The sequence below is a fragment of the Danio rerio genome, chromosome 6 (assembly GCF_049306965.1).
Source record: "Danio rerio strain Tuebingen ecotype United States chromosome 6, GRCz12tu, whole genome shotgun sequence".
NCBI lineage: Eukaryota > Metazoa > Chordata > Actinopteri > Cypriniformes > Danionidae > Danio > Danio rerio.
In genome coordinates, this window is record NC_133181.1 from 57,875,903 (window position 1) to 57,888,664 (window position 12,762).

Consider the following 12,762-nt stretch of genomic DNA (forward strand, 5'->3'; position numbering starts at 1 on the left):
ATATTATTTGACATTTTAATGCTAAATCCTGCAGGGAAATCAAATCCGAGACACTTTTCTCTCCCCTATCTGTTGCAATGCATATAAAAGAAGGCATTTTGAGTAATAACGCCGGATCTGATGCTGTTTCTACTACAGTGCTTAACTTTCTGGATCCAGAACAAGTGGAAACCGCTGAGGCGTCCCAGGACAGACTGTCTCTGTTTTGTCCTGCAGTGCGCATGCAGTGTCTCTGCCGTTTATCTTCCACTGCAACCTTTAACATCCAGACTCTGTCTTTCATTATTTAAATGCAAAGCCATCCATCTCATTATTAAAAGAGCCGTCCACCAAGCTTATTGGTTCCGAGAGGTCTTAACCTTGTTTTATTTTAACTTGCTTCATGGTCATTTATTTGATAAGAAGCTTCTAGTTTGAAGTTCCTCATAATAATACTCACGCTGTGAAAATTGCATTTGAGTTTTCCTTAAAAGCTGCACCTTCCAACATCACAGACGGAAGGATTTTTCTTGTTCTTTCATCTTTAAGACTAAAAGCATTCCAGGCTTCTAGAAGTGTCTGCTCATTTATTTCTATAGTGCTTTATATAGTGCAGATTTCAAAGCATCTGCACAGGAATAAACAGGAAAATAACTGAATCACTAATGCAAAGTTGGGCTGCACGATACTGGGAGAATAATTCAATGCATTTCACCTTTATTTGTATAGCGCTTTTATAATGTAATTGTGTCAAAGCAGCTTCACATAAAAGATCTTTGTAAATTGAAACAGTGTCAGTTCAGTTTTCAATGTTTAAGTTCAGTTCAGTTTAGTTAAGTGTGGTTTAATAATCACTACTGAGAGTCCAAACACTGAAGAGCAAATCCATCGATACACAACTGAGATCCCGAACCACGCAAGCCAGTGGCGACAGCGGCGAGGAAAAAACTTTACCAATTGGCGAAAGTGAAGAATTAAAAAAATCTCATGAGAAACCAGGCTCAGATGGGCACAAGCATTTCTCCTCTGGCCAAACGTCTTGTGCAGAGCTGCAGTCTAGGCGCCGGAGGCTGGAGAATGCTAGACCTCAGCGAAGACTCGTTTGTCCCTGGAGTGTCACAGGAATCAGTCTCATGCTCTCAACTCCTCCATGACCACCGCAGCAGCTGCTCAGGATACGGCCTGGTCCAGGATTATGGAAACCTTGGGATCATCTCGTCGCTGGTCTTGGATCGAATCAGTGGCACTGCGTGGTCTGAGGGCCTCGGGATGAGTATCCCCAGGTGGAAATAGAGAATAAAGAGAATAATTAGTGTAGCTGCTGTTCATAGTGTATATAAACGAGATGCAGAAACCTGCGTGGGGCACATTCATGTATCATACCACTGAGTGATCCACTGAGTGTATGTTTTGCTAAAAAGAGAGGTCTTTAATCTAGTTTTGAACTGCGAGAGTGTGTCTGAGCCTCGGACATTATCAGGAAGGCTATTCCAGAGTTTAGGAGTTATAAATGAGAAGGCTCGACCTCCTTTACTCGACTTTGCTATTTTAGGTACTACCAGAAGCCCTGAGTTTTGAGATCTTAAAGAGCGTGTTGGATTTTAGCGTGGCGAGGCAGTGGCACAGTAGGTAGTGCTGTCGCCTCACAGCAAGAAGGTCGCTGGTTCGAACCTCGGCTCAGTTGGCGTTTCTATGTGGAGTTTGCATGTTCTCCCTGCCTTCGCGTGGGTTTCCTCCGGGTGCTCCGGTTTCCCCCACAGTCCAAAGACATGTGGTACAGGTGAATTGGGTAGGCTAAATTGTCCGTAGTGTATGAGTGTGTGTGGGTGGATGTTTTCCAGAGATGGGTTGCGGCTGAAAGGGCATCTGCTGCGTAAAAACTTGCTGGATAAGTTAGCGGTTCATTCCGCTGTGGCGAACCCAGATTAATAAAGGGAGTAAGCCTACAAGAAAATGAATGAATGAATGAATGAATGAATGTAGCGAGACAGAAGGTTGGTTAAATAAACAGGAGCTAGAATATTTAAAACTTTATGGGTAAGAAGCAATATTTTAAAATCAATACGAAACAGGCAGCCAGAGTAGGGAGGATAAAGTTGGGGTGATATGATCATATTTTGCTGTAAAATTGTAAGTTAACTCAGCTTTTTATTGTTTTCAGCGGTAAACGCTCAAATTAAGAAATCAAAATTCAAAATTACCTCAACTGATTTTTTCACTTTAATTGAACAAACAGTTCCAAACATGCAGGTAAATCGTTGGTAAATATAACTCTGAGGTCAAAAATATCTCCATCTAACTTACAATTTTAAACTGAGTTAACAATCTGTAAGTTGGATTTTTTACGGTGTGCCTGATTGATATACAATATAATTTGGGTCTCAGAGAAGAACTGCATTAAATTACATTCTTTCCTGCTATGCCTTCAAAATATGAAAATGTATTTTAGCCCAGTATTTTCAATGGAGTTTTTGCGCTAGTCTGCTACTAATGAAGGCGCTAGGATTTGCAGGGTCTTTCATCATGTTTTGTGCCTGAACAACTAATTTATTGCTTAAATCTGTTTAACTGATTGTATTTTAATTACATTTCAACATCGATGCTGTAAAAGGGAACCTTATGAAATTGAAAATACTCACATTAAGCTTTCACCAGCTAAAAAACAGCTGTGCATAGAGCCCATTTTGGTTATTCAATGGGTATTGTAGAATTCATCATTTATCAAAGTAGTTCACTTAACACTATAAAGCATCTCAGTGTAATTTATGTCTTCTTTTCATCGCTCGGCATCAAATCGATAAAATCCATATGTGTGAAGCCATCTGATCTTCTCTCTATCTCCTCCAGGGTCACTGATTGGTCAAGCCAGAGATCATGAAGTGGAACCTCTTCAAAAAGAAGCCCGAAGCCATGGTGGGTCCAGAGCCCACGGGCCCAGGGGGCACCCACCCATCCCACACCATGACCATGGCCCCTGCCGTCTCCACTCCGGCGGACAACTCCACCGAGTCTGAGGGCACCGTCAACAAAAACGACGTCTTCGAAGAGATCAAAAGCAAGTTCCTCAATGAGATCGATAAGATCCCATGTAAGTCCTGCACAGATGCTTTACAGTCTTGAGCTGTTCCAGCGTTATGGATGTGACATCTGCAGTAAAAACTTAGCTTTAATTCACCGATAAAGTATCTGTTAACATTATATTAAAACATATAATTATATTTTTCAAAACTACAAAACACAGATATACGGGATCAGAAAAATTTAAATCTGTACACATTTCTTTATGTTTTAAATGAGGGAAATAAATATGCATTATGAATGTGACGGAGTTTACAGATTACATCATACTTTGTAGAAATTCTGTGAATTTAACTGCACAACCCAAAAGAAATAATGCTAATGAAGCATAAGGGTTGACTGTCTATAGCAGTATCACTGTGGACCGGTCATCGCTTGACAATTTTACCACGGACCAGTGGACGGTGGTTCGTAGGTTGCAAGGGGACCACCACTTACAATTACAAAGTGTTAACTTTATTTTAAAAGGGTCGTAAACTGATAAACCAAAATACCCTTAATTTGTTTACATACAAGAAGTCTTTAGAACTCAGAACTCAGCTTATATTAAAGGCAGTCTACCAAAACAACTGGTTCTGGAGTCTTCTATTCAATGACGTAATAGAGTGGATAAGCTCCACCTCCACATATGATTGACACCTACTTCTACTGTACTGCCTGTTTCGCTCTTTTAACATGCAAAACTGTTAGCCAATCAGAGCAGTGGGTGGTTACTTTTGAGTCTACAGTCCGCCAAGCCCCTTTTTAAAAAGATAGTTTTGAAGAGGGGGTCAATACCAATACAAAAAAGTAGTATAAAATTTTTAATTATGATGTTCTTGATTTAAAAATCATGATGACATTATAAGTGTAGCTTTGGGAACAGTCCAGATAGAGGGAATATTATAGCACACCAGTTTATTTCTGTACTAAAAACTAAAGTACTATATTTATTACAGTAGAACAGTTCAGTACAGTTATTACAACATTATGTTGTAAAATTTAATTCAATATAATACACTTTACTAATATGGGTCAAAATTGGTGGTTCATTCTGCTGTGAGTAAGCATGTATGGGTCAGAACAACTATAATTTCCTATTGTACTTTTTAATGTGGGCAGCTTTAATTTAGCAAATGATAGCATGGTTAAATGTGCAATATTTCATCATATTGAGGCTTGCTATTTGGTTATTCACCATCAAGAATACACGTTGCTCATCTTCTGAATAAATCTGTCTGAATTTGTTCCCATGATGCTTTGCAGTGCCTCCATGGGCGCTCATCGCCATCGCTGTAGTGGCCGCCCTCCTCATCCTCACCTGCTGCTTCTGTATCATCAAGAAATGCTGCTGTAAGAAGAAGAAGAACAAGAAAGGCAAAAAGGGAAAGGACGGCTTCAACATGAAGAACATGCAGGGCGGAGATGTATGTAACAGGGCATCTGTCATGACAGCGTTTAATAATAATAACTTCAGTTTGATTGTAGAGTTAAAACCATATGATATGTACTTCTTTGTTAACATCAGCTCAAATTAGTGTTGCTTCATTAAGAAATGCAAACAAGCATCAGACCACTTTAGTGTGGGTTAAACTAATGAAGGAGAGTCTGTTATGTGATTAGCTTCATGGTTTGCTTTATTGTGTTCGTCAGTAATTGTGAGTGTTTCGTTTTCTTTGAAGAGAAATGACGCACTAGATGTTCCAAAACAAGAGTATCGGCCATTTGATTATGATCATACAATGAAACAGAAGCTTTAAAGGTCATTCTATTAAATAAGTGTATATATTAAGTTATATGTAGTAAAATGGTTAAAACGCACCTATTTTACCCCTTTTACAATATGGAAAAAAAGCCTTTGGTGTCTGCAGAATGTGTCTGTAACATTTCAGCTCAAAATACCCATCAGATTATTTATTATAGCCTCCAGAATCTGCCCATTTTGGTTTCTGAGTACAGTGTAGATTGTTTTTGTAACCTGTGGCTTTAAATGCAAATGAGCTTCTTCTCCCCGGCCACTGCTCCTACGTGCGTGTTTACTCATCATGGGTTACGATACAGATAAACAGCAGTCAGTGACAGAGACAGACTCAGATGAAGCTGAAATACAGCTATTGTTATAATAGTGCTTTTGAGCAAATCATTCAAGTGAACTCAAAAGGCTGTCACACAATATATCATTGAATGAATCAGTGTTTTGAAATGAATCTACTGAGTGAATGATTCAGTGGCTCACTCATATAGACAGTCACTTGATGTATGGTTGAATCAACTAGTGCTTTTGAACAAATCAGTTGAGTGAATGATTCATTGATTCAATCATAACATTTAATTGATTTATTACTGAATTAATTATTGAACAAATCAGTAAAGTGAATAATTTAGAGATTAACTCAGAAGGACAATCAAATGATTTATCATTGAATGAATCAGTGTTTTGAATGAATATGTTACTGTAAGTGAATGATTCACTAAGTCACGAGTCATGAGGCTGTGTTCAAAATTACATCAATGTTTTCAAAGTGCACTGCGAAGGGAGCACGGTTGTAAACACGAAGATTGCTAAAACTGAAAGGTAAAAAATACTTTGAAAGCAAATTACAACTTTATTTTTAATCATTCCAAGTTTAATGGTTCTAAATGAATCGGACATATGGGGGATAAGTGGGAATAGAACACAGCAAGAAACTATGCTTCTAACTACAGCTCCAGGGGTATATGTGCGAGTGCTCAAGTTTGCAACGCAGTTTGCGAATGTTCGTTGGATCGATGGATTTGGGAAACGCAAAATCAACAAACTATGTTTGTAACGACTGAACTTGCGATCTTAATTGGCTAACGATTTTCAGAATTGCACCCCAGATGAGTTATCACTTAATGAATTACTGCTTTTGAACAAATCAGTCAAGTGAACGATTCAGACTCAAAAAGCAATCGCGATATATCATGGAATGAACGAGTGTTTCTGAGCGAATATATAATGAAACTAACGTGATTTATTGCTAAATTAATTCTTTTGAATTAATCGTTTTCAGTGTATTTTAAAGCTTGCTTAAATATGCCAGCCACTGTCCAGCTGTAATGACTAAAATCGAATACTTTGCACAGTTAATGCACTATTTATTTTTTCAAAAATTTATTTTCTTTATTTCGTTAGCATAGATGCTCACTTTAGGGTATTCACTGTCGATAAATTCTTCATCTGCAGTTTAAAACACATTTTATAGCATGGCTTTTAAAACATTTGTATGCCAAACCTATATATTGCATCGCAGTGTGTCATTTCTCAGACTAGTGCTCTTGGTGTTGTTCACTGTCTTGACTGTGTTTCGTTCTGTTTTTCGGTGTGTCGTGAGTTCAACCTCTCCCTCTCTCTCTGCTCTCCTTCCTCCCGCTATGTGTCTAATGCGCCGCATTTCTTGACGCTCATGGCGTCGGCGCTACGGTAGGTGGACGGATGAACGGCACAGCTGTTTGGCAAGCACCGCGTGGGTGGGATTGGATGGAATGGCTGTTGTAACTTCCTTGTTTTAAGCCTTTTGTACCTGCTGCTTGATGACAATACAATTAAAAAAACAAAGGAAAGTTACAATGCAAATGGAAAGTGGACCAAAAAAATAACAATAATGCAATAACAAAGAGGCATAATTATGTAGGAGGTCTGAATGGAATAACTAATTAACTCACTAATCCTGTTTAGAGTTAGTAAGAGAAGACCCACAAGACTCACACTGAATGCATGTGTTAAAGGGCACGGCTGTTGAGTTGCACTAAAAGCAGTAAGACGTAAATGTAAAACATCATGCTTGTCATGAGCTGTTCGCTGTTTATGATCATATAATCAGTTGAATTTACTTTAACAAAAAACAAGTCATTTATTTTTTTAATACATGAAAAATTTACCAATTTGTTTTTAATTCTCGTACATTTCCTGCTGTGCCCTTTAATTTGTTGATATATGGAAATGGTTAGGAACTGACTTGAGTGGCAATTTTCTTTGGTGGCACGTTACAAAAATTCTTTATTTTATCGTTAACATTGAAGATTTAGAAAATTATGAAATAACTTTTAGCACCAAATTGTAAAGTTCTTCTAATATACTGCTTTATATTACACAGATACAGTTGAAATTAGAATTATTATCCCCCCATTGATTTTCTTTTCTTTTTTAAATATTTCCCAAATTATGTTTAACAGAGCAAGGAAATTTTCACAGAATGTCTGATAATATTTTTTCTTCTGGAGAGAGTCTTATTTGTACAAAGACCCCAGAGGGGCCGTGATGGTGGAGGAAAAAATGGGTGGAAGAAATAAAAATGGGTGGGAGAAAAAAAAAAAACGAGTAATAGGTAAAGAAATTTTTTTTTAAGTTTTTGCATTTCCTTGCAAATATGTTTTGTGTTCCCTCGCAAAACTGTTGTTGGACAAACACTTCACTTCATACATGACAACCCTGTTTTTGCTGGGATTGTCCCATATTTTTACCATTATATCCTATTATTAGGTATTCTCCCATATTTCTCTCATATGTTTAATCTTGAAAGCATGTTGAAATTAATATAAAAATGTCTGAATTCACTTTCTTTCTATTAAAGCTGAGCGCCGATCAGCGCCCCTCATGCCACCTCTGAATCAGTGAATGCATGTATAAGCGCTGACTGATGAACGCGCTCAGTATGATAAACTGATCCCAGATCAGCTTTTGTACACGCCATTTAATGTGACACCTCTGTTATCAAACAAGTGAAGAGCATCACTCGTTTTGTTTTGTTTTCTTAGATAACAGAGGTGTCACTTACCACTGATATATAACGAAAGCACACTTTAACCTTTGTACTAAATTGTACGAATTAGATTGTACAAATTCATACGAATAAGCCACTAAATTAAAAAGTTACGAATTGCCCAACACAATCTCACGGCAATTCGTAACTTTTTGATTTAGCGGCTAATTCGTATGAATTTGTACGATCTAATTCGTACAATTTAGTACGACTTGCTCATCCCCCAATGACGGTTGGGTTTAGAGGTGGGGTTAGGTGCCACTCCTCCTTTTTAAAATCGTACAATTTCGTACAACTGAACTCGTACGAATTTGTACAAATTAGCCACTAAACTGGCAAAACATGAAATACTTACGTTTTCTCATGAGATCAGGCTGGAATTGCCGTAAGATTGTGTTGGTTTAAACACACACCCGAATCCCAAATTGTCCTACACTTTAGCTCCTCTTTAAATGGTGTGTACAGCTGATCTGGGGGTCCGTCAGCGCTTATACATGCATTCACTGATTCAGAGGTTGCATGAGGGGCGCTGATCGACGCTCAGCTTTAATGGAAAGAAAGTGAATTCAGACATTTTTATATTAATTTCAACATGCTTTCAAGATTAAACATATGAGAGAAATTTTGGAAAATACTTAATAATAGGATATAATGGTAAAATATGGGACAATCCCGTCAAAAACAGGGTTGTCATGTATAAAGTGAAGTGTTTGTCCAACAACAGTTTTCCGAGGGAACGCAAAACATATTTGCAAGTGAACGCAAAAACTTTCAAAAATATGTTTACCTATTACTCAACCCCCTTCTGGGTCTCCGTATATATATATATAAATATCTAAATATATCAAATATTATTTACTGTCATCATGGCAAATATAAAATAAATCAGTTATTAGAAATGAGTTATTAAAACTATTATGTTTAGAAATGTGCTGAAAAAATAATTCAGGGGTGCTGATAATTCTGACTTCAACTGTAAGAATGCATCTTTACATAAAGTGACCTCAAAAACTATTTGGACACTTCAACCACACTTGTAAATATTTGAATGTAATTATGTTAGGCATTAAAATATCATACCACCCAGCAGACACACAACGTCATAAGACGTTAATATTAGTTAGATTTAGGTCGCCGTTTAATGTTTAGGACGATGTTATTTTGATGTCCAATAATGACATGAAATGACATTGATATTTTGTTGATTTTAGGATTTGTTGGAACGTGACCAAAATCCAACGTTGAGCCAACATCTTAAACCAACATCATACTGACGTCAAATACTGAGATTTATTCATCAAGTATGACCAAAATCCAATGTCCGGTAGACTTCATATTAGTAACGTCCACACAACGTCAAGTGATAACACCATTAGGCGTTGTTATTTTGTTGTTTTTAGGTGCCGTTGGAAAGTAACCCAAATGCAACGTCTCTCCGATGTTGGACATTGACGTCGACCTGACATTGGGTTCTGACACCAACCCGATTTTCATTTCCAAATAAAATGCTACATCCCACGACGTTGGGGTACAACGTCAATCTGATGTCATGTTGACATCCTGTGCCTGCTGGGCTAGTTGCGTTTTAGACATATGAATGAGGCTTGATTTGATATCTTATGCTAAAATGTAATATTAATAATGAGAATTATTAACATTATTCTTTTTTTTATGTGATAGGTTGTTAACCCTTTATAGGGCAATCGCTGAGATACTCATTGAATGATCCCATGTCATAAGGGTTTATTACAAGACCTTTTATGACCTAAAATAATATGAAAAACAAAAACAAAAAAAAGTACCATATACATATACAAGATTTTTTGGATTTACTCATTTTTTTTTTTACGTTAAGTGGTTGTAAACAATTTATTTCAGCTCAATTTAAACACAAATTAAGTAGAATATTATCCAATTAAATTTGTTTGTTTAAATTCAACACAAATAAATTGTTTGCAACAGTTTTGCAGACATCATTTTTTTCAGTGTATGGTTATTCGTCTGATAAAGGGTTAAAACAGGTACTCATGATAGTAATAATGTTTATGAATTAGGGCTGCATAATATATCGTTTTAGCATCGATATCGCAATGTGAGAATTTGCAATAGTCACATCACAAGATATGCAATGTTGAGTCTAGATTATAGTTGACCAGGAGCCACAGAACACATGTGATTTGTAAAGTTTGCATGTGTTTTGAAAGGCTTGTGACTGATAATTTCAAGAGAGCTTAGAACATTTGAGCACAAAAAAAAATATGTTTGGAGGTGTGACAGATTTATTTTATAGAATTATTTATACAGAATTGATACGATTTTTGCAACAAAAAGTTTTTCTTGCTTAGAATTTTTGTCTTGTTTCTAGTCCAAATATCTACGTTTCAAAACAAAAACAAGATTATTTTACTTATCACTGTGGCAGATAATTTAGCTTATTTTAAACAAAATAACTATTAATTGGTGACACTTTACAAAAAGGTTCATTAGTTAATGTTAAGTAATGCATTTACTAACATGAACAAACAATGAACAATACATTTACTACAGTATTTATTCATGTTAATAAACGTTAGTTAATGAAAATACAGTTGTTTAATTGTTAACTCACGGTGCATTAACTAATGTTAACAAGCATGGACTTAAATGTTAATAATGCATTAGTAAATGTTCAATTATGATTAATAAATGCTGTACAAGTGTTGTTCATGATTAGTTCATGTTAGTAGAGGCATTAACTAATGAACCTTATTGTAAAGAGTTAAGGTGGAAACAAAACAATAGTATTACTTGATCTAAGAATTTTTAGATATTTGGGCTAGAAACAGGACGAAGCAGAGGAAGAAAAGCATTTGATTAACATTGTGATTGTTCCATTATTGTTCCTGAATACTGTTAGACCAGGGTTGGGCAAACTCGGTCCTGGAAGGCCGGTGTCCTGCGTAGTTTAGCTCCAACTTTAAACAAAACACACCTGCTTTAAGATTTCTAGAGATCTTGAAGACACTGATTAGCATGTTCAGGTGTTTTTGATTAGTGTTGGAGCTAAACTGTGCAGGACACCGGCCCTCCAAGACAGAGTTTGCCCACCCCTGTGTTAGACTAACCAGAAAATCGGCAAATAGAGCTACTCAAACCATCTTTTCATATTTATCGCAGAAAAATAAACACGATTTTTCAATATCGTGCAGCCCTACTATGAATGTGTAATGCTATTATCACTAAATCACTTTGGGACATTTCAAAGTGTGGCTTGGTTGCCAAATATTTTTGGGCCACTGTATAGTGCAGAACATGTGACCTATTTAAGAAATGTAAAGTAATGTATTCTGCACGTTATAGATTATTTTGGATGATGTTCAAAACCACACAAGAACGACATGTCAGCATTTCATATGCCCAGAATAGCACAAAGGAGCCTGTTCTTCTTTAAATATTTGCTGTCATCACTTGTTCCCTGGAGCATCACTGATGAACAGTTCAATTTATCATGCAGATGAGGAGGAAATGCTTGCATGACTCTTTATGCATATCAATAACAGTATTCTTCTAGTGCTGCCAAAAAGCTCTTTTGAATCTACACTCACCGGCCACTTTATTAGGTACATCTTACTAGTACCGGGTTGGACCCCTTTTGCCTTCAGAACTGCCTTAATCCTCCGTGGCATAGATTCAACAAGATACTGGAAATATTCCTCAGAGATTTTGCTCCATATTAACATGATAGCATCACACAGTTACTGCAGATTTGTCGGCTGCACGTATATGATGTGATTCCCCTGTTCCACCGCATCCCAAAGGTGCTCTATTGGATTAAGATCTCGTGACTGTGGAGGCCATTTGTGTACATATCGAGTTGTTATTTGAGTTAATGTTGCCTTTCTATCAGCTGGAGCCAGTCTGGCCATTCTCCTCTGACCTTTGGCATCAACACGGCCTAGGCACCCACTGAACTGCCACTCACTGGATATTTTCTCTTTCTCTGAATATTCTCTATAAACCCTAGAGATGGTTGTGCGTGAAAATCCCTGTAGATCAGCAGTTTCTGAAATACTCAGACCAGCCTGTCTTGCACCAACGGGCTACATTCAAAATCACCTAAATCACCTTTCTTCCCCATTCTGATGCTCGGTTTGAACTGCAGTAGATCGTCTTGACCATGTCTGCATGCCTAAATGCATTGAGTTGCTGGCATGTGATTGGCTGATTAGAAATGTGTGTTAACGAGCAGTTGAACAGGTGTACCTAATAAAGTGGCCGCTGAGTGTATATACAAAATATAATCGTATTAACCAATTAAACTGTTTTACAACATAAGTGTTACCAATAAAAATTGCGAACTCGAGTCATTTTCAACATCCAGCCCTGAATGACAACATTACTCCAAGTCTGCTTTGACAGATTTAAAATAGAAAAGCATCTCTCCAACCTGTACTGTCTGCAACTGACCGGGCCCTGAGCTTGTGGCATGCTTATAGACAGGAACCACATATACTCATATTTCGGATGTCAACATGATTAAAACGTTTAACATTTGCACCCGCAGAAACAACAGGATGATGACGATGAAGAAGGAGAAACCGGTTTGACAGAGGAGGAGAAAGAGGAAGAGGAGAAAGAAGTGGAGAAACTGGGAAAGCTTCAATATTCTTTGGATTACGACTTCCAGGATAACAAGGTAAAGATGCTGGATTTAAGGCACTGCAGGGAACGTTTTAAAATACAGTTAAATTAGATGACTACATATATAATTATAAATATTACTACTTGATTCTGATTGGTCAATCAAGACATTCCCAAATACAGTATGTTGTTCTCAGAAAAACTAATTAGATTTTTTAAAATATAATTTTTAAAACGTAAGTTATTTTTTTAATCAGTTTTAAGATAAAGATATTTAATCAAGGGTGACACGGTGGCTCAGTGGATAGCACTATCTCCTCAC

The 12,762-nt window shown here is 37.0% G+C and overlaps 1 protein-coding gene across 6 annotated transcripts in view; it reads left to right on the forward strand.

Annotated features, from left to right (window-relative positions):
• syt2b (synaptotagmin IIb) overlaps positions 1–12,762 on the forward strand; it is a 93,724-nt gene that overhangs the window by 66,355 nt on the left and 14,607 nt on the right. For 3 of the 6 annotated variants that reach the window (XM_073954746.1, XM_005166154.6, XM_021477316.3), the window contains 3 exons: positions 2,827–3,067; positions 4,303–4,463; positions 12,364–12,495. In XM_073954746.1, the coding sequence (XP_073810847.1) occupies positions 2,854–3,067; positions 4,303–4,463; positions 12,364–12,495 (507 nt within the window). In that variant the 5' untranslated portion in view covers positions 2,827–2,853. The remainder of the gene's footprint in view (positions 1–2,826; positions 3,068–4,302; positions 4,464–12,363; positions 12,496–12,762) is intronic. The other 3 variants (XM_073954747.1, XM_683000.9, XM_073954749.1) reach the window with 1 other exon arrangement.